The sequence below is a fragment of the Mixophyes fleayi genome, chromosome 5 (assembly GCF_038048845.1).
Source record: "Mixophyes fleayi isolate aMixFle1 chromosome 5, aMixFle1.hap1, whole genome shotgun sequence".
Lineage (NCBI taxonomy): Eukaryota > Metazoa > Chordata > Amphibia > Anura > Limnodynastidae > Mixophyes > Mixophyes fleayi.
In genome coordinates, this window is record NC_134406.1 from 229,829,636 (window position 1) to 229,857,360 (window position 27,725).

The following is a 27,725-nucleotide window of genomic DNA, read 5'->3' on the forward strand; positions in this document are numbered from 1 at the left end:
ATACCCCAGCTCGACCGCTCCACCTCAGTTTCTTTCCCTCTAATAACCTCCTCCCCCTGCCCTCTACAAGACTTCGCTCGTGCTGCTCACCACCTATGGAGCTCCTTGTCTCACCCTACCTACAATCTTTCAAATTCTCCCAAAAACTCCTCTTTTCATGCTAGCCCTAACCCATCCTAGACCCTCATGTCTACACCTTTAATCTCTCACGGACAGGATCTTCTCTTCTCTATACCTCATGTCCATTCATCTTGTACGACCCTGATGTCATGTCTTAAGCTGAATCTTCTGCTGTTTGTTCACTCACACGCCCAGAATTCATACTAGGTGTAACTGTTAGCTCTGACTTTCCATGTATGTTATTATGCATGACAGTATTTCTGCATGTTGTTCTATTCCTGTATGTCATATCTGTAAAATGGATGATTGTCCAGAATTTGTGGTGCCCTATAAATGTTGACTATTAAATATATTAAACACTGTGTTTACACTAATTGTTAATCTGTACGATGATAAAATATACATTATATACAATAGAAAACATTGACTGTCTATAGGAAATGTATTTCCCAATATACTAAAATCTATATTCAAACACACAAAATACTCTCCCCACCATTTAACCTTTGTACAGTGTGTTAAAAAAAAACAAAAAAAAAAAAAAACCATCAGACAAATATGATTTTATTTTTTATTTTACACAACATATTTCAAAACGTAATTTACAGGCTGCTTCCACTGTTAGACCAGCAATAGCAGACAATGCATTTTTGGTGACTGGAAGAGAAATAATAATCAGATTATAACAGTTATTACCACTATTTAGATGATGCACAAATAATAGCTGGAATATTTAAAGGCTTATGTGCATTGCTGCAAACACAGGTGACTTATCCATATAGCTCCACAAGACACATCTCAGGCTGCAGAAAGAGGTCACAGGCATTCAGAAACATTTGCTTAATGTTGTTTTAAAGAGGATATTTTGCTGTGGATAGCGTTTGCCTTTAATCTGTGTATATATATCATTATTTGCCAGTGCAAATTTGTTAGAAAAAACTATGTCCAGTAGCAGTTTGAGTACTAATTTGCAGCATTATATAAATAGAGCTTTATTTTAAAACTCTTAAAATGCTATAGATTAGCAAAGTACCAGTAGTCTGTGTGGTTCCTCTGCATTGGACAGTAATAATGCATAACACACACAACCTTAGTCATATTAGTCTAAATCTCAAAATATTGTGTTGTACTCCGTTACCTGAAACAAGGTGAATCAATCAGTGACCGATAAGGAGGTGTAGGATTATAGCCCCCATTACATAGGCTACAGCCAAATACACGCATCTGTGCTCACATTGCAGCTGGGCCAGAAGACTAATTCGTTTTAGTAGATATGACCCAGTAAAGTGCCAGTTAAACTGGTCCTGTCACTTACACACAGTGGAGGCAGCCATTTTGGATTTTGAACCAATATTGAGGTCATCAGTTCACTAGGCGTACGTGACATCACAGAAGTACATGCTCCTCGTGGACTGAAAAGGAGAATATTGAAAGCCTATGCAATGGCTGCCTCCAATATGAACACTATGAAGACTCCACTTTCACAACCATATTTTTTTTCTCTTTAATGTGCAAAACCTAAATAAACCCGAATTGCCATTGTGACGGTTTTGAAAATACAGAAATACGCTGAGGATATTCAGTTGTGATAACAGCTTTAAGCAGTAAATGTTGCTACTATAACTATGTAAGGACAGCAATGGTATCTATTCTGTTTACTGACTCTTTCATAACCATAAAGCTACATCAGAAAGCTTCAAATAATAATCCTGAATCCGAATTCCTTCTTGGAGGCCACAAAGTGTAATTATAGAGAGAATACATTAAGCAGCAGATAAACTAGTTTTCACTGCCTTTGCTCATCTGCTACCATTAAACAATATTTTAGTACTCTGTATCATCAAAATAGACACCTTTTCCGTAAACCTGTGAGGCGCAGCATCTTGCAACACCGTCTGCTTTTTTCACACTCTTAATCCAATTGCACCACATAATTTCTGGTCCGTAGGACACCTAAAACATTACACCTCACCCTGTTTCATCACAAACATTTGCAAATATAAAAACATCACGATCATAAACAGAGAGGGAATGAAAACGCATGTATTTCTCTCAAGGGATATCATAAGCGCTTTAAAAAAAAAATTGGCACCATGGTATTGCAGGCAACAGATGGAATTTTAAAAGTATATATATATATATTTTTATTTTATTTTTTTTAACAATAGTGGTTCTTAATAGAACACCAAATCTACCCTGGTTGCTTGTTCAAGACCATTACAGAATTCATATCGGATTTAGTTAGAGGTTTTCACTATTAGCTGTTAACATGATTGTTTCATAATTACAACTTCAGGCAGAACTAAGTTAAAGGTGGAAGGAAAAGTTGTGGATTTGATCATATGAATAGGTTTGTGCGTTGAAATCCTTCTGTGTACCCTGTCAGCACGGCTGTCACTAATACTCAGCCAAGACACCAGCACATATGCAGTATGTGAACTCATAACTTCTCTATGATGTCAAAGGCATAAACACGTTTTAAGTTTGGAAAGTTTTCACTCTTTGTGACAAGATACAATAAAAAAAAAAAAAAAAAAAAAATAGGAGATGGTGTTGACAACAAGAGTCACAGAAAACAAATACGTCTTATAAGGCAAAAGGAAAGAAAAACCCAACATCTCTTAAAAGGCATTCATGCACTTATCTCTAATCAGAATGAGGATAAAGGTCCTGAGTATCGAGGTGAAGAGAGAATTCCTGTGTATTAAACAGACCAGTGACCTTAAGGCTGAATCAGACACTTATGAGTGTTCACTATCACAAGTATTTGGCTTATAACATGACAGCGATAGCAAAGGGTGGACCCATTTACAAAGCGAGGCAACACGCAATAAAATGAAACAACGCGCCGTGACTTTTATCCGTGATGCCGCTGTACAAGTTCGGCTGTTGTACATGTAGAGCACAGCATAATTTGCACAATATAAAATGTTGGGTAGTATTTTATTGCAAATTGCACTTCACTGGGATGATTGAAATATATCTTCGGATCTTGTTGCAGTGTTTAATGAATAAGCCCATGTCACCAGTAGAAGGATCTTGATAAAAAGTTTGCTGCAGTGCTGAGCCAATTGCTTCCACTGTCCGGATGTGCCCCAACACGAGACACTGCTTTGTCCTGTTCCTTCATAGGGCTTTCATCCTCAGGTAGGTAGTCTGGTAAATCTGTGTTCTGCTCCACATCCACGGGAGTGTCTTGAAATGGAACCAGCAACTTAAAGGGATGGATAAAAGAGAGAGAGCATGGTGATGCTGAACTGTCAAATTCATAGAGACAGCAAAGGTGTCATCCATATTACAGACACTTAATATATTTCAGAAGGAAAAAAAGAAGACATTCTCCCTTGGTAATGCCCATGCTTTGTACGTCATTGCTGCTCGCCTGGCACATACATCAAAAGATCTCTATCCCATGCTTATTCTTGTGATGTGTCCTTGCCCAAAACTGATTATTAATTATAGTAATGCCAATTACAGTAAGATCACCCACCAGGTAAGACCCTTATTATTTTGCTTTTTGGCTTGCTGCCCATCAAGTTTCTCTGTAATTAACATAACAATAGAGTCCTCTCACTTCAGCAGAACTTGGACTGATGCAGCAAAGGAACTTTTAAGTTCCTACAACACAACACAGATCAAAATTAATTAGCAAACTGTATTATAAGACCTTATAGGGGTGTCTGGGCTTTTTATATTTACATTTAATACATGCATCTCCAGTGGGAAAAATAGAAGACACTGCTGTTAACTATTATTATATGTCACATAATATAGATTACCTATTGATTATTTTGTTAAATGCAAAGTAGAATTGCATTATACAATATATATTGGTTTGATTTGGTATTAAAAGTACCTGCATCTAGGAATGTTTTTGTAGGACACAACTTTATTTTTCAATGTGACCGACAATCGTCGAAATATCAGGGTAAAGTAGATAATTGCACAGAACATTGTAAAACCTTCACCAACAGAACCATCTGTCTAATCTCTTTTCTATCACCGATAACATATTAAGTCAAGTACAACATGAATAATATTTTATATAGATCATTTAGCTAAATATTCAATGACATGACGTAAAATAATATTTCAACATTTAAATCCATGTTCAGTCACACAAGAGTTCTCACAAGTTACATGAAACGAACACACACATGCAGTTAAAGTGCTACACTGGGCAAAGTCACTTTAGATGCTTGAACATAAAAGAAACCCGAGACAAGAGCACCACGCGCACATATCCTACCTCTTCTCCGGTATCGCCTTTTAGAACTTGCTGTGCCTTCATCACTTTGGTAGATGCTATCGCTGTTGCCAAAGCCTGGAACCAAATCAAACATGAGAAATAATTAAGAGAATATAAAAGGAAGGTAGAGGAACAGGGTTTAACCCCAAATAACTGATGTATGTACTGAAATAAGAGAGTGTGAGTCAGTTAGGCATTTTTTCCAATATAACTAAATGTACACTTACATGTAATGTGTTTATGAACTTGGAAAGACACAGAGAGTCTCATGTTTTATAACAATGACATAATACATTAATGAAGGACCATTAAAACAAAACCACAAGTGTCAATAGTGCAAAGAGTAATCAATTACACCATTTAGGGGAGTTAAGAGTTAAATAGACTTCCTGTTTGTTCGTCTAATAACAATTTGTCTGGCATTGGCCAGACAAATGAATGAACGGATGTTGTATAAACTTGAACTTTAGTGGCTCTTTAATATTATTTCCCAATATTTGGAAAAAAGTTTTCACAAAACCACTCTCTGGTGCATCTACATTTATTGATCAGTATTTAGGAATATAGGTTCAGGCAATCCAAAAATGCACATTTTATATGGAGGGGGTCATATGGATAAAACATACCCTGTCTAAAGTTATTTAGCAAATGACAGACAAAGAGCCAGGTCTAAGACAATGAAATGTCAAAGTAAGAGTTGGTAGTAAATAGGGACCTGTAGAAATATATATTTGTAAAAGGGAATATGTACTATTGTACCTCCAGCTGACTGGACAAGGTGGTCATTGAACCATTATAGATGGTTATAAACTGATAAGTATCCTTCAGCACAGGACGCCTGTTTATTTTTATTTACGGTTGTTTTCCTGAGCGACGTAGGTATCCTGAAGAAAAGTCTGATCTGTAGTAACAGCACATGTAAGGCCGTGGCTCCGTTGATGATAAATAATAATTTCAGCAAATAATTCAAAAGAGAATAAAATAGATTTAAGAAGCCCCATTCAGGAGAACAGGGTATGACCAAATGTGTTTTCCTTTGAACTGAAATCCAAAATCATTTCTTACCTCTGCTTTTAAGTCTGAGCGGATCCGGACAACACATCTTTGAACTGCCATTTGAAATGTAAAGCTAATGACTCCTTTGATTTTCAAGAGGGCATCTTCACAGAGACTCCTTCGTGACTGGGAAGAAAAACACTACTGCTTTCAGGTGAATGATGGCAATACCCCATAACTGTGCTGTATAGCGCTTACAAAAACACAAAGGGGCATATTCAATTAACTTTCGGATTCGCGGTACCGCGAAAAGTGCGCGTTCTTGCGGGTATTACGGTACCGCAATAACGCGGATTTTCGCTCGCAACCCTATGGGCTGCGAACGAAAATCCACGTTATTGCGGTACCGTGTATTATGTTTCGCGGCTGTTCCGGCGCGTTACCGCGAATCCGAAAGCTAATTGAATATGCCCCAAAGAATTACATTTCTCTAACACAAACTAAAGACCCAGTTAGATGCTAAACTTTCAGCTCAGAGTTCCCCTAGACTGTATGTCTCAGTGATCGGCAACAGGCGGCCATCTGAGCAGTCACCTGCGGCTCCATCCTGCTTTATTGGCAGATTGTGTTTTTTTGTTATAGCTTTCAAATCTATTTAAAACGCCTACTAAACATAGTATTACAGATCGGAGTCCTTTTATTAAATATATTGTTATAAAAAATGGTCAAAGTGGAAATTTAGAAGTGGTGGTATGGAAAATATAAGTGAGTGGAATGTGATGGTTTTACAATGAAGACAGAAGAAGTGTCGATATACCACCATACAGCAGCCCACTTCCACCAAGTCAGTGTAGAAGTTTAAAGGACCGCACCATCCGGCAAGTATCAGGATGCCTATCACCGCTGTATGCTGCTTCTCAAACTACATTTAAACATACATATAATACTCAAGTGACATAAATATATGTAAAACACAACCACATATGTGCTGAATGGTGAGGTTATCAGCTGATCTTGGCCAGTAGTGTTCTCACAATACTAATGTTTACCAATCACGGGTCTTGAGGCATTGTGTTTTTATTGTGTCGCAGAACTCCTTGTCCACTTCTAATATCCTTATACTATGACAAAATGTAGATACCTTACAGCAGCTACAAATACCTCCTGCATAGAAAAGTTATAATTAGACCTGCTGATTAATAACACATTCTGGAATAATCAATTGGTGCGGCCATCCTTATAATTTACAGCTGGATGAAATCTGAAGCCTATTATAAATAAAGGGAGCCAAACCTAATGGAGCATGATATGTATATACAAATCTATACAAAAATACTATAAATACAAAAGGAGTCTAATGCTGCATATCTATAAACTGAAAAAACATGTATACATCTACTATTTGGATTCTCCTTTTAAGCATATGTGAAATAAAATAAAAAAATTATTGCACATGCTTTACATCTTGTTTAATACATATATTATGCATGAAAATATTTAATAACTATTCACAAAAATCTGAATACACAATGTAATGTGTGTTTACACAACTTGTTCTCTTATGCTTGCAGCCAAGCTGTTAAATCAAATAACCCATGCTTGGTTACACACAGAACAACCTTGACATGAGTTCTCCACTTGTGACTAAAAGGTACAATGCTTACATGTAAAAAAAAACAAAAACATAAATCGAACTGGATAAAATAAACTGTAAATCAAAACATTGCTAAAAAGCCAAGAGTTGTTTGTTCCATATGATAAGAAAAACATTTCCCCTTGGTTAGGCTTTGATTGACTGAAGTGCTCATTGCTAAGCAGTTAGTGTTTAGTTCTCTGTTTATCAGACACCTTGTAAGAATGCTGACGGAACGCATCAAAGCAGATGTTGCAACCCTTCAGCAAATCTGCAGATCACTAGAGCACGATGCGCGGCTTTCACTCGTTACTCTCAAGCCAGACAGACAATCTACTTTATTTTAAACAACCTGACCGTTTTCCAAGTATGGTGGGAGAGTAGAGTCATATTTTTGGAAGAAATTAACCTACTGTTCTAAAACAAACAAAAAAACTCTGACAAAAAAAAAAAAAACACACGTTACCTATGAATAACCTAAGTTTTACCTTTGGAACTAGGTGGGGAGAAGAACAAAAAGTATAAGGAGCCAGGTCTTGTAATAACATTATCTTAAAGTACAATTTAACTTTAAAATGTATTATTTCTAAAAGGTCACATTTAATGGGGGTCTATGACCCATTCCTCTGTGCTGGGAGGACCTTCTGATGAAACAATGTTATATGAAAATTCTGGTATCAAATTATTATCAAGCTGGAACGTTAAAATGATGGTACGGAAGGGAAGCGTCTCATTTTTCCGGGGAGAGGGGAGTAACATTATTCAAGGGGTCAAGTAATAAAAAATAAAGCTCAATTGGCCTTTTAAAAAACTGCAATCCTCGTACATTAAAATGAAAAAAAAAAAAGATGCACTGGACAACACCTATTGAAATTTAATAACCCTAATACTAGTCTTTAAATAGCATGCAGTTATTCCAAACACACTTTTTCAAATTTGAACTCACTAGGACATTCTTATGCAACGTTTAAGTACATTTATTCATGTTAGCTGAAATATATTTGCTCTAACACTCCGATTAATAATTAAATACATTTTAAATGTGCTTCCTTTTTTCACACCCCCCAAAGTTTAAATCTAGTGTCTTCCATGACATGTAGGATCCCTTGTTTTCATGCAGGTTTGAACTGTGCTGACAAGTGTCATCCCTGTGCTTGAATGATTGACAGGCAGGACTAAGGAGGATGTGGATTCCACAGTCAAGTCAGTGGCTTCTTCATTACTAGATGTCAATCATTCATGAATCACGCAGGATTGGTCTCCTCAGTTTAAGCCTCTTTCTTGTCACTGGAATGATACATACTGGGTAAGATGCACACTGTGCAGAGGGCACCTACAAGAGAAATGGATTTAATGTTTACCGTATCGTCAAGGCCATCGATATGCAAGACCACCGTTTTGGCACGTTTATTCGTTGTTCCGAGAAAGAACTGGGCCTTCCGCCTTCGCGAGTTCATCTCATTCATAGAGTCGCCATCTGCTGTGCTAGATGATTGTAGAAGGTCATAGACTTCAGTGGCAAGAAGCTGTGTGTCCCCAGGTGTAGTGGTCCTGTATTAAGACAAAGACTATGAATTACATTCACAAAAACAGGTGTCAAATGGTGATGCATTCTGTGGACATAAAGCTCAGGACTTTTTTAGGCTGGTTTACTGTGTAAAAGCAAGACAATCAAGTGTTGAACTCCCAAATCCAAGTGCAAGAAGAGGGGTGCAGAGCAGCATCAAGAACGGCCACTCTCCAGGTGGTCCCACAGCGTACAATCCTCTCACTAATCAACACTATGGGCAGCTCGAATCTAATGTCAATACAAATAATAGGCTTTCTGCTGAATATAATTGTGCTGCCTCAACTTCCACTGTCAATTTATAAGCTCTGACGAAGCAGAGTTAGAAAACTAGTCCAGCGGAGTGCAGTAACCTCTGGAGTTACCCTAACAGAGAGATTTCGGGCTTAATGATGAGAATGTTTTTAATCAGTGCTTATTGACATGTAATACGAATCCTGAACTTTTACTTTAGAAGCAGGACACTTGGAATTCTAGACCTCAGAGAGTCATTGTCCACACAGTACATGAGTGAGAAGAGTTTGCCCTAGGGGCTTAATGAGTTTGGGACATACAACCCTATTACTGCGCCTATGTTTTACAAGCAGTTGGAGAGTATGTCCTATCAGTACAACAAACGGGCACAATGTTAACTTTAACCATTTTCATATGAAACTGCAAAGCGATCAATGATTACTTTCAATAAAAATGTAAAGCTTTAATATAAATGAGCCATGGTGGAAATGAGGGCAATGTATATGTAGAATCAGAGGAAGGTGGTGGGTAAGTAAGCATAGGGCATGGTGTTAACCTTTTGTGCATGGAAAATACAATATGCATCTGTACTGCAGTTTATGGGCATGAGATTTACTTCCGTCATGCACAGAAATCTAATGGTAAATGCTATGGGCTATGTTTACAATATAAATGGAGCTGGTTATTCTTGTTGAAATAAATATATAATATACAGCAGTCTTTGATAAAAGTGCCACAGGAGCACCGAAACGGCCATTGGGTATTTTATGACACACTATCATGAGCTCTGTTCCATCAGCTCCAGCACAAGATGAGTAGATTGTGAAATAATTATGCTGCTTGTCTGTCTTTTTTGACTTGCTGCAGAATTGCCTTTATTTGCTGCTAAGGATGGTATAATGGAACAGCGTCATATTGGACTTTTAAAGTTTATTTTTACACAGAGAGCTGGTTTCCAGGCGAGAGTGAGAGCGAGATAGATATAATTTTTTATATATATATATATATATATATATATATATATATATATATATATATATATATATATTTGCATTGCACCCGTTTAACTAACTAGAAAGGTGAAGTAAAATTAAGTAAAAGGGGGCATAATTGCAGCTGTATTTTTCTACATACATGATGGACCTTTAACTACTTAATTTTGGTGATTTTTTCATTCCACAGGGAGTTACTTGTATTGGTTAGTCCATAAATCAGCTGTATACTGTTTTGTGACGGATAGGGCTTCCTTTTTGGTAGCTTAGCGGACTAAATATAATTTTTACACTGTCTGTGGGAGACCGTTTAGACAAGGACGTGAAACATACCACCTGTCCCCAGGTATTTTGATTGGATTATTACACAGCAGTAAGACTGACAGAGCAGTAAGACTGACAGGAGTACTTTGAAATGCAGATAAAAACAGAGAGAAAAGCAATGGCATATATGATCATCCATTTGAGTGTCCCATATGATCACTCTCTTTTCCTCTCTCTCACCTTTTGGTTTAGAGAAGCAATGGCAGTCTACTGAATGTCAGGTTCTAGACAGGTTTTTTTTTTTACAGCTACTTTGCCACAAGTGTGACCGTACAAAATGACTAATCCTGTCTAACATGTGGTCAGGAAGAGACTGGCAGAAAATGCAGATGCAGCTACTTCAGCGTGTACGTGGTCATCACCCTAGTTGTGCCCCGTGGGAGCTGTCTCATTTGGCCACATGTATAGGGTCAAACTTGCTATAGATCTGGTCACTCGGTGATCGGGTCAATGGGCTAGTTTAGCTAATGTATGGGCACCTTTAGCAGCTAATATTTAGCATTAATAGTTACATAGGGAAAGTAGTACATTTAAATACAATTTAAAATGTCTATAAATAAATAAAAAAGTTAGATCCTTTGATTGCTGTAGTTTCCAAAATTATTCAGCAACTACATTCTGTATTTTAAATACCCAACACAGATTTCAATGCGCTCCACTTTATAGCATGAACAATAAAAAAACATTTTGCACTTTATCAATGCTGAACTTAATAAACCCATCACAAAAAACACAAGTGAAAAGCAATTCGAAACACTAAAGAAGATGTCTAATATCTCTATTCTTAACAACAAAAATTGGTACCTTTAAGGGACAGCTGATAATTAAGGTTGTATTATCGCTCCTAATCACTTTAAGAAAATCCTAATTTGAAAGAACAGATTACTGTACTGAATTTTCTTCAGCTTGTTAAAAGACAGAGGATCTGGCAACGGCTTTATCTAATTCTCCACAAGCGGATAGTTATTTAACATACCGATTATCTAAAGCTACATAAAGAAACAAAAGTTAATTAACGGAAAAAAGTTTGGCCTTTGAAATATAAAACAAAGCGGTTGCCAGAGGGAACAACCTTCTTTACAGACCATAAAATTCAATTATTAAATAGCAGTTGAAGCTGCTAGTTTTAATGTAGTTCATATGGACACATTAAAATGTGTGAAGCATGCATAAATACCAGCATTGACAAACTACTCTGCCTCTTTATTATGCTCAGCATCCAATGCGCTCAGTGTTATTTTCGCATGGAACTGTGGAAGGTGTCACTTCTGGTCTTCGGAAAAGTCAAGGAAATATGTCTTTAAGCTTGACTTGAAGAAAGACTTGACATTTTACATTTCTGCTGACAAAGATTTCCCAAGTTGACATAACATAAATGTCTTTAAAGTTTAGTTTCCTTGTGGAAACCAGATTAGCCCTTCACTGCCGGCGGCCTGCAAAAATATTCCTCTATACAAGTGGAGTGCAGTCAAGCAAGCAATGAGAGATGAAGGAGTTAATGCTTGGAATATCTCCCCTGCAGGAAAAACAACCATCAGACATTGTTCAGAGATGTTTCTCCAACTATAAATTTGTTGAGGCAGATTATTAAAACTAGTGGTAATTGTAAGTTAAATTATCATAAGAAAAAGGCATATTTAACCTAGGCAAGCATTTGCTAATCTACTCTTTAACCTTTCAGATGTCTTAGTAAACCATGCACAGCTCGTGTGACATTTTCTGAATGTCAGGATTTGGCAGCAAGATCTCTCTGTACATGGCTGTCCTGTACATAGTAATTATACACAGGATTTCCAAAGCTTGTCCTCATATTCAGTTTGATATTTATAGGCACATCACTGATACATAAATGAACAAATCATACTAGATTTGCAAAGTTCCACCCAACTTTTTTTTCTCCCCATGGAAATAAGAATGTTTTTTAACAAAGAAAGCCAGGTGTTAATTCAGACTTGTCTACTCTTCCTGGTATATCCGGAGATACCAAATTTCAGGTAGTTCTCTCGGGAAAGCAGGTCTAGTGAAGCGGACGGGGGGGCTCAATGTCGTAACTGGCTGAATTTGGCCCTCCTGCGGCGATATGGTACAACTGCATAATTTCACAGCGGGGGACAAATTGGTGTGATTTGCGGCACTAAGCCGCCCCCCCTTCCCCACAGAGATCTCCAAATTCAAAAGATTACATGTAAATTATAATTATTGCTTATTTATAAGGCGCCACATAGGGTCCACTGTGCCGTATATTGAGGATACAATGAAACCATACAAGGTAAAACCAGAATATTACCATAAAGGCAAGAACAGTGCACTACAAAAGAAGGGAAGACACAGGAGAGCTGGTGGTTAGGTAGTGAGAGGAGGAGGACACAAGGGATGAGGGCTCTGCTTACAATCTAGAGGGAGAGGTAGACAAATAGGGTGACACAGAAGGAATAGGACAGTGTGTAGAGGGAGTAGAATGGGTTAGGAGGTGAGCTGGTGGCTTAGGGAGTGAAAGGAGGAGGACACAATGGAAGAGGGTCCTGTTTATAATCTAGAGGGAGACGTAGAGAAATAGGGTGACACAGAAGGAATAGGACAGTGTGTAGAGGGAGTAGGATGGGATAGGAGGTGAGCTGGTGGTTAGGTAGTGAGGAGGAGGACACGAGGGAAGAGGGCCCTGCTTAAAATCTAGAGGGTGTAGGCTGGGTTAGTAGAGCTGGTAGGCTTTAATGGAAAAATAGGTTTTGAGAGTACGTTTTCAGTCTTGGAAATCTTTCATCTTCATCAATTTAATATTGTTGCTAAAGAGCCTCTATCACCCTCATCCTAATCAGGCTGGACAAGTACCAGGAGCCAGAGCTCCTGAAGTCTGCACTATTATGTCCACACCTGACCAAAACCTAAACTTATAGATTAATTTAATACTTTACTAGAACATTAAGGAAATAACTGAATGTGTCCTTCCATCTATGATTCAGCCATTCAATGCCCATAAGTACACAGACTAAAACTAGCAGCTATTGGGGAACGTTTACAGAACACCTAGTTCATCTTCAGAAATAACCCGTTCCTCTCCTCCAATCACAAGAGATTTAAGGTAGTTTGTGCAATCAAACAGCCGCAGCAAATCAGAAGTCAGCATTATAAAATGGCATTTCAGATTTATAGATTGTAAGGGATTGAGCAGTGTTCTCTTACCTACTGCGTCTTAGTTTGTGTTAAAATATAAAACAAAAAAATAAATAAAACAAGTGTAATTGTTATAATGCCCTGCATGCATGTAATGCATGTTTCGCATAGAGCTGAAGGAGATCTTGATGCTTTATAAAGTAATAATTTTTGAGATGATATTTGTAGTTCTAGTAAGAACACTTACTATGGCTTTATACTTGAAAATATGGTTTTACCATCATACTGCTCCCCCAACAAGTAACTCAAAATGATTGCAAACAGAACACTTTGATTGGGAAAGTCCCTGAACACAGCTCACCATATGGAAACACACAGACATTGTGAGATTTTTGCCAGACTCGTCATATCTGGTAGTACCTAGCACCATATATTCTGGTTAGCAGATGATGCCACACACCAGCCAGGCCTTCTACTGAGCAGAACAATCATTGGTAAACATTTAGATGCCACATATGTAATGATGCTGGTCAATTTGTTTTAAAAGTGACCAAACTACCCTGTGTTGCCAGCTTTAGTATTATAGATGTACACACAACTGCATGGGATAGGTCACTCAAATATACAGAAGCTGAATATAAACATTTATGTAACGGACAGTAAACGTAAAAAATAAAAAGTTAGCATGTTGTCTGTTCATATAACAGTCTGTGTTAGTAATTAGTCCATTCTACATTATGTCCTTTAACATACACCACTATCACATGGTATGGATGCCTTCCCTGGTAACCCCCTTCCTCTGTATTAGCAGAGAATCCCTCAGAGCACCCAATGTGCAATGTACAGCTCCCTTTATGCCCGCCCCATCATTACGCTGATGTAGTGACATATGAATGTACAGGTACCTGTTGTTACTGTGCTAGTATATCAATAAAATGAAGCAACTGAGTGACTCAGACATCTATTGCAGAGTCCCGATTTTTTTCTCTCTGACCGCTACAGAGCATTAGGGTCAGAGGTTTGTGGCAGCAATTATGCAGGAATAAAGGAGGGATAGTCATGTTTCAAAAACATTTCTAAATGCCTTTGTAACAAAGAAACACCACAAAACCCGTTTATGTGTGTTGACAATGAAGACAAAATATCATTAATTTCCACCCAAATAGTCCAAAAACTGTACTTTTTAAGGCAATTTACTACAAGTACAGCATTGAACTAAGCCAAGTACTATTAAGTCAAATTCCATTTAATGGTTTCCATGCAGACACAAAATATAGATCAAAGAACAACTAGAACTTAATGTGGAAATTGAGATACAATATATATATATATATATATAAATATATATATATATATATATATATATATATATATATATATATATATAATATGTGTGTGAGTCTTCTAACCATAGTGGAACTTTATCTATTTTCTATTTAAGCGATAACATTCACATAAGAGTTTTATACACTACCCATATCGTATTTTACCTGTGCAGCATTACACTTGTTGAGTTTTGGGAGCTGTGTCTATATAAACAACACAAGGTTTTCCTGGAATAATACTACAATTTCATAGTATATAACATTTTGGCAATGCCCTTGTGTGCTGCAAAATACCATATTGGAAGTGATGTTGCACATCTTATAAAAATATGTAAAGCGTGGTGTGTAACTTACTTCTGAATGACATTTTGCAAGCTCAGCATCATTCCCAGTTCGCATCTCATTTTCTCTCTGTTGGAACGGCATTCTGCTAAATATCGAAGAGCCTTCAAATACAAAAACAATTTGTTGGTGTAATGTGTATAAAAAAACAAACAAAAAACAAACACACCCAAAAAAACTGAAACCAGAGGAGAGTGTACACAAACAGATTGTGTAATAAATAGGAACACTGTAACAAAATGTCAGAATCATCAAATATAACAGAGGATTTCTTCCTGGCTATAAATATTTTCTTCACAGCTACCTAAATTGTTAGTCATTTTTATAAATATCAATGGATATATCCTCACTCAGTAAGTCCAACTGCTTTCCCCACTAACAAATGAAGTTTGAGGGTATTCGTACAGTAGAGATTAAGTTCCATATGTACAATAGCAATTTCACCCTAACATAACTTTGCATAACATTGTATTATGTATAATATTTGTTGCCGATATGCATCAAGCTGCCCCAATTTAAGATGTAGCATATACATTGACTTATATCCAGTCAGAATCATGTCAAAATGGATATTTTCCAAGTTTTATCAATCGTATTCACTTTTTACTAATATTTTAAAAGAAAGTTACATAATTTCTCTGTTTCGATTTTTCTCCACTTTAAAAAGGACCACAAGACCTAAAATAAAAGGTTTACATAAAAGCTACAAGCAGCATTCACAAATGTAATAAAAGTCTCAGAGCCTATCAAAATGAGGTATATATATCTGAGGTAAAGGTTATGATATCCAAATGATTACACAGGTTCGTATACTTACCAGTAAGGCGGAGTAAACTACTTGGGGATTGGGATGGTCAAGGAATAAGATAAGGCCTGGGAGACAGCCCTGATCCTGTACAATGGCTCGCCGGTTTAAAGGATCAGAAGCCAAGTCACGCAGTTGATTAACAACCGATAACGCATCAGGCTCCCCGCTCATTGTTCACAAGATGTTGATGTTTATGCCATATGCAAATAACACCTTAAGAAAAACAAAAATTCAGTTATTAATGAGTTAATATTAAAATACAACATATGGAAGAATCAGTAGCATTTTACAGTGATAAGAGGAAATATGCACCTGTAAGAACTTCTCAAAGTCACTTGTTTTCTAAAATTTACACTGGCATCATGTGATTTATAAGGTTGATATACAGTGTACTGTAGTTCCTGAATGCTGTGTTTATATGAAGATTAACGTGACAGTATGATATTTCACACGTCTTTTCCAAGTTTTTGAGGCTTAAAATGCAGAGATGGAGGATTCAAAAATTACTTTAAAATCTACTACAGGTTTAATATATCAAATGCATAATTAATCAGCAAGCAATACAGGTAGCAAACCTGCCAGTTCATAATACCAAAAAAGATGATGTGGGATGTCTTACAGAGGAACACTGGCTTTACATGAAATAAAGTGTTCTAAAGGTGGATTAGCTGTGCTCGATGTTAAGGAGCCTTTAGAGAGAGAAGTTTGATTCATGTTCAGACGCAAGTCCGTTTGGTGCCGTATCTTGCGCGAAAAAGCTCTGCACATGTTCAGAAGCAGACCTTACGTCAATTACCACAATAGCATGCAATTCGTGTCCAAACGCAAATTACACTTAAGACTGCATATGATTTGAAGGGTGGGAAGGGGCGAGCGGAACTTAGGCAATATGCAGTAAGGGCGTGCCAAAGCAGATGTGGTCTATTCAAATACTGGGTTTAAGCATGATTATTGAAGCCGGATTATTTGCACCAGACCCTGGACAGGTGTAAGTGCTGATAGTGATGACTGACAGAGCATAGTCTTTGTTTGGAAAAGTACATTTATGCGTGCCACCAGCTAGCACAGAACATGTGTATGCAAGTAAAACAGACCATACAAATGCATTGAATGATAGTACACATTAAGAACATTTAATGTAAGAACATATATATTACTTTTTTAAACCAACCACATTTATGTAAATGATTATACTGTTATAATATACATTTTTTTGTATGCATTCTGACATGACCTTATACTGCACGTTTGTGCGTATACTGCACTCTGTTCTGTCTGTTAACATACGGCATATACCGTTTAGACAGAACGTACTTACACCCAGATTCAAGCCAAAAAGCATCTTGACAGCCACTTGGATTTGAATAAAGTCGGATCTACGCTCAAGTTCCGTGCTCATTTTTAAACCGCAGCTTGCGTGTACGTTACATTCCGAGTTGAATTAGGCCCAGTATGTTTAATCATCCATATCAATCTTACACAATTGTAAATATTACGCAGAGACTATAAAAGGCCACATAAGATAGAAATTTCTTACACTTCATCTACAGTTGTCCATAGATGATGCCGTATTAGATCCTTGTGGCTCATAAGTTAATAATATTACATTTGAAGCTACACACAAAATGTTCTTGGGGCGACGAGATATATACTAGCTGCAGTTCCAGGATGGCCTGTAAAAGTAAGTTATATCTGGATGGCAGATGATTAGCAAATCATCTTTGGTTTATTTTTGTGCAACAAGTGATTACAAATAGAGCAAATGTTGCAGCGTAAGAGATGTCCTCTCAAATATCCGTGGGCAGTGCGGTGGCTCAGTGGTTAGCACTTCTGCCTCACAGCACTCCAAAAACATACTGGTAGGTTAATTGGCTGCTAACAAATTGACCCTAGTCTGTGTGTCTGTGTGTATGTTAGGGAATTTAGACTGTAAACCCCAATGGGGCATGGACTGATGTGAATGAGTTCTCTGTACAGCGCTGCGGAATCAGTGGCGCTATATAAATAAATGGTGGTGATGATGATGATAGCCTAGCTCAGTGCCACTAGTCACCTTCCTTCCCAGTTCTCTTACCTATTATATATACCACCTGAATATTTCATATCTAGGTTTTGAGAGAGCTGAATATGGACATGCACCTATATGTAAAAAGTGTCAAAGCCAGATTGTAAGCAAAATGACAATTGTTCTGAGGTTCTTGTATATTGTGTTTCCTGTTCATAATGCTGTGAAAAATAGCACAATTCCACAATAATGAGATCATCTGGCTGTTTGGTAAATTAAGTTGGAAGATGACCACTATCGGCTTACGTTTGGTCACCTTCTGACTGCATGAACAGGCTCCTGTCAAGTGGCTGTGTATGCAATGGTAATTGTAGGTACACCAAAAGCTGTAATACAGTATATTTAATATTATATAAAATGTAAAAATAGGTTTTGAACTTGACAGACGACTCGGGTGCTACTTTAGCATTTTGAACAGTCAGCAACATTTTAGATAGGGTACAAATAAATGGACAGAGGAGAAACTTTTGGAGATATTTATGAAAACTAGTGCAAAGGAAAAAGACAGTGTTGGCCATAGCAACCTCCCAGATATGTTTTCATTTTGTGAACCGACAGTGAGAGACTGCAATTTTCATAAATGTCACTGTATGAGCTGCATTTTCTTCAAGTCATCTAGCTGGGAACAGCAGAATGACAATCTGTAATTGAGGGAATCAGGAGTGGGGGCGACAGTTGCATAAAGTCATTATCAGCAATATATAATCGTATTATAGTAAACATGTGTTTCTTTTTAATAATACAAAATTTGAATCAGGCCCAGTATATTTAATCATCCATATCAGTCTTACACAATTGTAAATATTACGCAGAGACTATAAAAGGCCACATAAGATGAACATTTCTTACACCTTATCTACAGTTGCCTGTTGATCACAAAGCTCTATTATGTGGTAATGATGTGTTTGATATAATGAGTTTTCGAATAACAAAAGGTACTTTACAGTCATACTATACACTCATGTGCTCACTAATCTTGTTGGAAAGGCTTCTTTGATAAACACAAAGAAGTAACTGTTCCCACATAAAGCCAAAATAAGCCTCATTCTGTAAACACAAAACAAAACTTAAATACAAGATAAAAAGATAAACCTAAAAGGCAAAATAAACTATAATGAACAAACTGTTTTGTTTTTTGAAATCTACAAAGATGTTAAAATTATTGTAGTGTCCTGCATAGGTTACAACACTAGAATTATCAGATTAATGTTTCTCACTGTTATACTGATTTTGGGATCACTCTGTGTTCATGTCCTTTGTCTCTATAAGAATCCTGGACGGCAATCAGGTTTCACTTTGTGAAATATTTTGCTCCATTCAGTAAAATTGATTATCTCAGTTAAGTAGAGACAATACTGCTGTCTACAGAACCACAGTGAAAATCCTAGGACTGGGTACACAGCACAGGCTTTTCACCCGATTATCGTGCCAATTACACAACAAAACCACTGTTTGGCCCGATATCACATAATCATCATTTTTTATCAATCCAATACTCATCATACCCTTTGATTTTAAGCTGGGTACACACTACACAGTTTTCATCCAATAATCGGCTAAATCAGCTGACATACGACCTCTCGTTCAAAAGTCGGGTCAGTGTGTGCAGTGCCACGATGGTCGAAAGTCTGCCCAAATGGATGATTGTAGCCTCATTTGGTTGGTCGTACCGTTTAATATTTTCGTTCCAATCTCGTTTACGACGTGTAGTGTGTATAAACTTCCGACCGATCCACAACAGTGAGTATGAAATTACTGTCATTGCTCACGACAACATGGCTGTAAAAAGTCGCTAAAGGGACGTTCGCTCTTCCCTTTATCGTCCTAAACCAGGCTAGTGTGTATGCAGTCCATTGACCGAGCGGTCGGAACATTGATCGCATGTAAAATCGCTCGGCATAAAAAGTTGGTTGAAATTTCTGTAGTGTGCACCCAGCTTAATAAACGGACTAAAATTCTCTATAAACAATGAAACACTCTCAGGCAAATTCTGTGTGAAGTGTGTATGCACTCACAACCAGCAGTGTAGGCAGATCTCCATAGTGTTTACAGAGTCACAATCTTTTCAGCCAATGGTTATGACAGATGAAGAGCACAGATGTGAAAGTAAATTGTGTAAACGTGTAAAGTGTGTACACATGAATCGACATGCTGATCGGGACTTTCAGTCGTTGGCAAAACCATTAACGATATCACATTGCAAGAAATTTTCTGTAGTATGTACCCAGCCTAAGTCTATTTAGAGTAGGACTCATTGTACAAAGCTGTGTTGAACTTTGGCTGTGGGCAAACATCTAAAATGACAATTCAAGTAAAAAAAAAATCATACGTTATTGCCTCCATATTGAAACTGTACTGCACGTGGCAGCCTGTTTCAGTTGGTCAACAATTGCCAAGTCCATTACAATACTAAGCTTATATACCCCTATTATACATCAATCACGTCATCTACACAGGTATGTCTCCTAATTTTGAGATCCGTTACATTTCTAGATAGAAGCTTCATTTTAAAGTCTCCCTTGCACAAAACTGAACCCTCCATCAGCTCCTAGAACTAGAAGAATTCCATTGTACAAAATGAATGACCTGCTGCAAATGGATGAGTCACTTCCATATACTCTAGGTATTTTTAATACAGGATTGGTGTTGACTCACGTGATCCTTTTACTGGCATGGGGTATGTGCTGTATAAAAGAATGGATTATCATTGCCAGGAAATAAATTACAATACAGTCAATACACTGTATAATTTGTATTTTTCCATGTCAATGGAATTTGAAAGTTTATTTATATTATAAATCTACAGTACGTAACTATAAGAATTGCACCTATATCAACCAACCACTTTGTCCAGGTTTCTTTAAAAAATGTTGGTATGTAAAAAGGTATCTTAATATGTGCAACTCAAATACGTATGATGTTATGAATTATCTTGTATATCGAGCAGACGGCTCAAAATGCAAGTGATACAAGCAACTGCTGCACTAAAGCTTTAAAGTGGAAGCAACAGAATCTAATTGATGTTCACAGGCATTTTATCAGTAAATTAATCATAAACTGAGGAACGAGTCAATGAGGCATAGTGAAAAAAGTTGCAAAGATGACAACTGTAGGCCTACAATATATGGCAATTTAGGCTGGTTACCCACTGGTGTAAAAGAAAAATCATGCTTTTACTAACTAGTAACACTAGTAAAAGCATATAAGTGGGTATAGGAATGGAATGACGCCATGTTTGGGACTTTGGACACTGTCTGCTCTATTTACTCTTGTCCTCTGCAAGTGTTGAACATAGATTGGTAGCCGAGGTTTGCACTTGTAGATAGCGACAGTAGTGGTGCTTGTGGAGTGGGAAGGATGTGTCAAAGGAGGACACTGTCTGACTGTGTGGGGTTTCTATGCTCGCCCCAAGATTGAGTGGGTTTCCTCCCATAGTCCAAAAACACACTGGAATTTTACGTGGCAAAATGGACCCTAGTGCAGGGGCGGACCTAGATTTTTTTTCTTCAGGGGGGGTGGAGATATTTACTGCCCACCTCTTTAATTTTTCATCTTGTGCGGGGTGTGTGTAGGGAATTTACACTGTATTCAGTGGGGCAAAAACTGTGAATAAATATTCTTTTTACAGCTCTGCATAATTAGATTGGCGCTATATAAACAATAATTATCATTTGTGTAGGCCAAGAACCAGGAACATGGAAGATGAATGTGAGAACAGAAACGTCTATGGCCAGCCTAGCTTTAGAAAGAGATTGGTATCTTCACCTCCCACCTGAATCCAACCGTACCACACCACTGGTAGCTGCACAGAAACATCAGTCGGCTGGTTTAATATTGGGGGCCGATAGTGCTTCTACCTTACTCCAGTTACACACGCTTTCCCCACTACTAGTTAAAATTGTTATTCTGCAACATTTTAAATTGAATAGGCCCCACACCTTTTATATTTAAGCTCATTTGGGCAGGACCACTTTTATGGTAGACTATTTTAACCCCCAAAAATTGAAAAGTGTCACTTTAAATTCATGCTAGTTTGTAGCTATTTTTTAACAAATTTAATTTGCCTACATCTAAAATTATATTATAGGAAATATGGCCACTATAATGTGAAGACAAAGCTATGACATCCCTTTTAGCATCAGAGCACTGGGTTACAGATAGTAATTTAGACTAAAGCACTTTGAAGTCTGTAGTTACAATAGGTTGCATATCTCACATTGGTGCATATTTAACAATTGGGAAATATTTTGTCCAGCTCTGCTCCATAAAGCAGAGCTGGACAGATATGAAAAGGGAAGAGAAGACCAATTACGAACATAAACATAACAAGTTTACGAACTTATTAGATTGCGGTAGGGAGCAGTCCCCATACTATTTTATGGGCACAGCTCAGAAAACGAAATAGAATGCAAAGCAGCAGCTATCCACGATATCTGCTTCAAATTGCAACTGAATCACGGTAAGCGTACTTTGTGGATATTACACTGGTTGATAAATAGGCCCCTTTGTCATTCTATATTTACCATTTAGTTGTTACATGCAAAGGAGTACAGAAATGACCTCTTCATCATCAATAAAATATTTGAAGATACGTTGAAACGTTTATGATCAAATGTGTTTAAAGAGGTCAAAACAGTGAGCAACATTCACTCCAGATAACTGCCACAAACAATGACCATATTTATGCATTATTAGGAAAGAGTTACAATAAAAAGCAGACAGGTTTGCAGTTAGTGGCTCTACAGCTGTTGTGGAACTGCAAACTCCAGGATGCACTGAGACTTGTAGTTCTACAACAACTGGAGACCCAAAGGTTGCACCCTGCCAACTCACACTGACAAATTCAATACAAGGCCGGTGACAGTACAACCTGACTGCATCTGGGTCCATGTAGACAGCCACCATACAGGGAGCCAGCAGTGTGTGGAACTGAGATTTAATCCCCTCAGCTGTATAGAAACAACATAGAAAACATTGATGGAAGGACCCCCTAGCCTATGCATCTGGGGTATAGTATGATCAAGTCCCAATGGTGCCCTGACTAGGGCCATGCAGCCATTCCTATACATATATCAGTGCACTGGAGGGTGTCTCTGTATTACACAACATCCTCTACCACCCACACACTGGGTAACAGGGCCTACATGGCCGCACATCAGCCACACGTCACTGTGGCGTTCCCCAGAGAGACAGCAGAAGACACTCACCGATTGCACGTCCAGGCCTCTCCGGCGGCGGCCCGGGTACACCTCCCGCAAAACCGATCTGTAATTGGCTATTAGCAAGACACGGTACAACAATCCAATCATCCCACTTGTTCTAGATGTGGACTGTGATTGGCTAGCGCATAGACTGGTGTCACAATGGCCGCCATGTTTAGTATGGGCAGGCGAGGAGTCCGCTAGGCGAGAATTGCATCGATTGAAAGAGATCATTAGCAATTACTGGAAATCAATATGTGCAGACATATAAGAATGTTGTAGTGCCGATACAAACATAACATGACTTACTGATCAATACTATATTTTAAAATTACCTTGTTGAAATGGTCTCTTTCCACCAAATGTGATGGAGTGACATTGAATGTACCCGTTGTTACTGTGCTAGTATATCAATCAGATTAAGCAACTAAGTGACTCTGAGTCATCTGTTGTGGAGTCCCGATTTTTACTCGTCTCTCTGACCGTCTGACGGCACAGAGGATGAGGGTCAGAGGTTTGTGGCAGCAATTATACCGGAATAAAAGGGATAATCATGTTTCAAAAACACTTCCAAATGTCTTTGTAACAAAGAGACATCACAAAACCCGTTTATGTGTGGTGACAATGAAGACAAAATATCATTAACGTCCACCTAAATAGTCCAAAAACTGTACTTGTTAAGGAAATTTACTACAAATACAGCATTGAACTAAGCCAAATACTTTTAAGTCAACAAATTCCATTTAATGGTTTTCATGCAGACACAAAATATATATCAAAGAACAACTAGAACTTAAATACAATTTTGATCTAATGTGGAAGTGGAAATGGATATATATATATTAGATATATATATATATATATATATATATATATATATATATATACAAGTTAACCCGTGCATGATACTCATGCATTCTAGTCAAATCAAGCTACTTAAGGTCTTAAAAAGGTTCTTGTCATGCATTTGGGCCTAGCCCAGGCCTCCTCAGGGGAAGAGCGTTACTTCCCGACGTAAGCGCCCTTTTTTAACGTGGTTTTGTCCACATGTCACCACATCATTCTTCTCCATCACCTCATCCTTCATTTTCATCGCCACATCTATCCAGATGTCTATCCAGACACAGGGATCTCTCTCAGCGGTCCTGAGTATCACACTCCTCTCGCTCTGTCACCCCTGGCAACCGCCAACCACTCCCCACTGTCACCCCCGGCAACCACTCCCAACTGTCACCCCCGGCAACCACCAACCACTCCCAACTGTCACCCCCGGCAACCACCAACCACTCCCAACTGTCACTTCTCCTTCAAGAAATATATATATATTTTTTTTAAATCTTTATAAACACTTTTAACAATTAACAAATTAAATTAACAAATTAAAAACATCTTAGTATACCAAATTTCAGCCCTTTCTGATTTTTTTTTTCCACACACACTAAGAATTTAGTAGGTCAGTGTATAACTCCGCCCAGCAGGTGGCGCTGCAGCTTGGTTTTATTTTTTCCACACACACAGACAGACTAACACACGCCACTAGACATTTATATTATAGATAGATATATAGAAATATATATATATATATATATATATATATACACATTATCTGATATTTATAGGACTCCACAATAGGTTTGCCATGCCATATATGCAAGGGGGGGGGCAAGACTCGACTCACCATATATATATATATACAAGTTAACCCGTGCATGATACTCATGCATTCTAGTCAAATCAAGCTACTTAAGGTCTTAAAAGGGTTCTTGTCATGCATTTGGACCTAGCCCAGGCCTCCTCAGGGGAAGAGCGTTAGTTCCCGACGCAAGCGGCCTTTTTAATGTGTGTTCATAAGGTAAAATTACCTCACGAAAATGAGTTTGACCCCTCAACTCGTAAATTTAGCCTTTACTACCCCTCCCACGGGGGGAAGGGGGGATGATGGAAGTTAACTGACTTGACTATTCTAATTTTTTTGTCAAATAATGTCAGTATACCATATTTCAGGTCAATTGGATGAGCCCTTTCTGAGAAAATAGTTTTTTCCACACACACACACACTAACGCACACCTCTACACATGTGTGTTCATGAGGTAAAATTACCTCACGAAAATGAGTTTGAGCCCTACCAAATTTCAGCCCTTTTTTATTTTTTTTTCCCACACACACTAAGAATTTAGTAGGTCAGTGTATAACGCTGCCCAGCAGGTGGCGCTGCAACTTGGTTTTTTTTTTCCACACACAGACGCCACTAAGCATTTATATATTAGATATATATATATATATATATATATATATATATATATATATATATATATATATACAAGTTAACCCATGCATGATACTCATGCATTCTAGTCAAATTAAGCTACTTAAGGTCTTAAAAAGGTTCTTGTCATGCATTTGGACCTAGCCCAGGCCTCCTCAGGGGAAGAGCGTTAGTTCCCGACGCAAACGGCCTTTTTAATGTGTGTTCATGAGGTAAAATGACCTCACGAAAATGAGTTTGACCCCCCAACTCGTAAATTTAGCCTTTACTACCCCTCCCACGGGGGGAAGGGGGGATGATGGAAGTTAACTGACTTGACTATTCTAATTTTTTTGTCAAATAATGTCAGTATACCAAATTTCAGGTCAATTGGATGAGCCCTTTCTGAGAAAATAGTTTTTTCCACACACACACACACTAACGCACGCCTCTACACATGTGTGTTCATGAGGTAAAATTACCTCACGAAAATGAGTTTGAGCCCTACCAAATTTCAGCCCTTTTTGAATTTTTTTTCCCACACACACTAAGAATTTAGTAGGTCAGTGTATAACTCTGCCCAGCAGGTGGCGCTGCAACTTGTTTTTTTTTTTCCACACACAGACGCCACTAAGCATTTATATATTAGATATATATTATTTTTATTGCGGTTAGAGTGGAGTCACAAAGGCTCTTAGAACGCTAGTGAGAATTAGCGCTCCCCATTCACTTAGTCACTTCAGCACGGAGCGACTTTACTGACTTCTTTAATGGTGAGTTTCTAGCTGAAAAGTGCCCGTGTGACACCACCTCAGAACAAAAGTTAGTGTAAAATATGTTATTGCCTTATATATATTTTGGTTGACTAGTAAAATTGAAGCCAGTAAAAATGGTAATGTCTAAGAAAAAATATTTCTTCCAGTTTTAATGTTCGGTATTAGGGTAGGTACACAGTGAAGAATTTTCCATCCAACGTGTTATCTACAACAAGTTTCCCTTCGACAGAAGGTCTGATTGCTCTGACGATTAATGCGTACACACTAGTCACATTTTATACGATTAAGGAAAGACCGACCATCTGGAAAGCGACTTTTCACCGACATATTGTCGTGAGCAAAGATTAGAGATTTGTACACATTTAAACGACTATGTAACGATATCCCCAAGAAATATGAATAAGGGACAGAGCATGTTCAATAGTAATCACCCCAAACCTTATAAAAAAGCAAAGGCAACTCATTTTCTTCATACATTTGCTAGCACGTGTACATTGTACGTTCATTCTCAACCACAAGAAAAAAATATATTTTTACTAATTTGGATACTTTTGAAGAACGATAAGCAACTGGTCACTGCTCACTGTGGCAAGAAGACTGCAAGTACAGACTCGAAGGGAAAGAAGGAGAAAGAATAGATCTTGTTGGACCAAAGAGTGGTTAAAGAGGAGAGACTCATTCTCTCATATGTCCCTGCAGCAGGAGATACGGGACAACAACCCTGATGACTTTAGGAATTTCCTGAGAATTAATGGGCCCACATTCCAGGAACTGCTCCAACTAGTCACCCCCATCATCCAGAAGGACACCCATTTAAGGAGACCAATATCTGCTGAGCAGAGACTGGTTGCTACTCTAAGATTTCTGGCAACAGGAAGAACACTAGCTGATCTGAAGTACAGCACAGCAATTTCACCACAAGCTCTGGGTTTGATAATACCTGAGACCTGTGATGCTATCATTGAAGTTCTCCATGAACAGTATATGAAGGTTGGTAAATATAAATGGTCTTTTTTTAGCTACAAATGTATAATTTTATTTACATACATACAAGTTACAATATATACTAAATTTCTAAAGTACAAACCAATAAAAGCAGGGAAATATACAGTTTGTAGTTGTTCATATTGCAACACTTCGCTATTATCCATGTGTGATGACCTTCCACTGAACTGTTGCATGTTTGAGCTGGACATAGGGGTAGAAGTCAGGAATGGTTTTGGCATTAAATATTGTCCTCCCATACTACCATGCTGCATCTGTGTATGCCGAAATATGTATGAAGGTGTCTGGCTGTGGTTTGCTGGCCTTAGAATTGTATTTGTGTACAAATCTTCCTTGGTAGCCCTACACATGAGGTCGCATACTAAATGCTCCATTTCCACTTCTATCAGTCTACTAGCACTGTTCATTTTGCCTGCTAGCATTTGTCCAAGTAGGTCAAAAGTGTGTCGTTCAGGTTTTTTGGCCATCAAAGTGTTTGTGCATTCCACCATCTTTGTAGTTAGCGCATCACTATTATCAACCTCACGGCAGGGACAAACGCAGGATTTGAGGAGGGAGTTTTCCACCGCACACCACCAGTGGGCGTGACCAGCATGCATGGGGGCGTGGCTATAATTTTAGACAGAGCTAGGTAGCTCTCCAACTCTTCCAATTCACCTTCGAATACACAAGCAATGCTGCGTGCACTACTGTTAGGTGCTTGCAGCGCCCCCTTCATGAGTAGAGCAGTG

The 27,725-nt window shown here is 38.0% G+C and overlaps 1 protein-coding gene across 2 annotated transcripts; it reads right to left on the minus strand.

Moving 5' to 3' along the window:
- Nucleotides 1-677: 677 nt before the first annotated feature.
- Nucleotides 678-23,060, minus strand: ARMC1 (armadillo repeat containing 1). 2 transcript variants are annotated; one of them, XM_075213580.1, is made up of 7 exons: nt 22,974-23,060; nt 15,711-15,914; nt 14,906-14,997; nt 8,360-8,549; nt 5,435-5,551; nt 4,370-4,444; nt 678-3,334 (listed from the first exon to the last, which is right to left on the minus strand). In XM_075213580.1, the coding sequence occupies exons 2-7, from the start codon at nt 15,870-15,872 to the stop codon at nt 3,143-3,145; spliced, it is 828 nt and encodes a 275-aa protein (XP_075069681.1). In that variant the 5' UTR covers nt 15,873-15,914; nt 22,974-23,060; the 3' UTR covers nt 678-3,142. The 2 variants fall into 2 exon arrangements, with proteins under 2 accessions (XP_075069681.1, XP_075069682.1); XM_075213581.1 differs by lacking the exon at nt 678-3,334 and adding an exon at nt 3,676-3,738.
- Nucleotides 23,061-27,725: the final 4,665 nt, after the last annotated feature.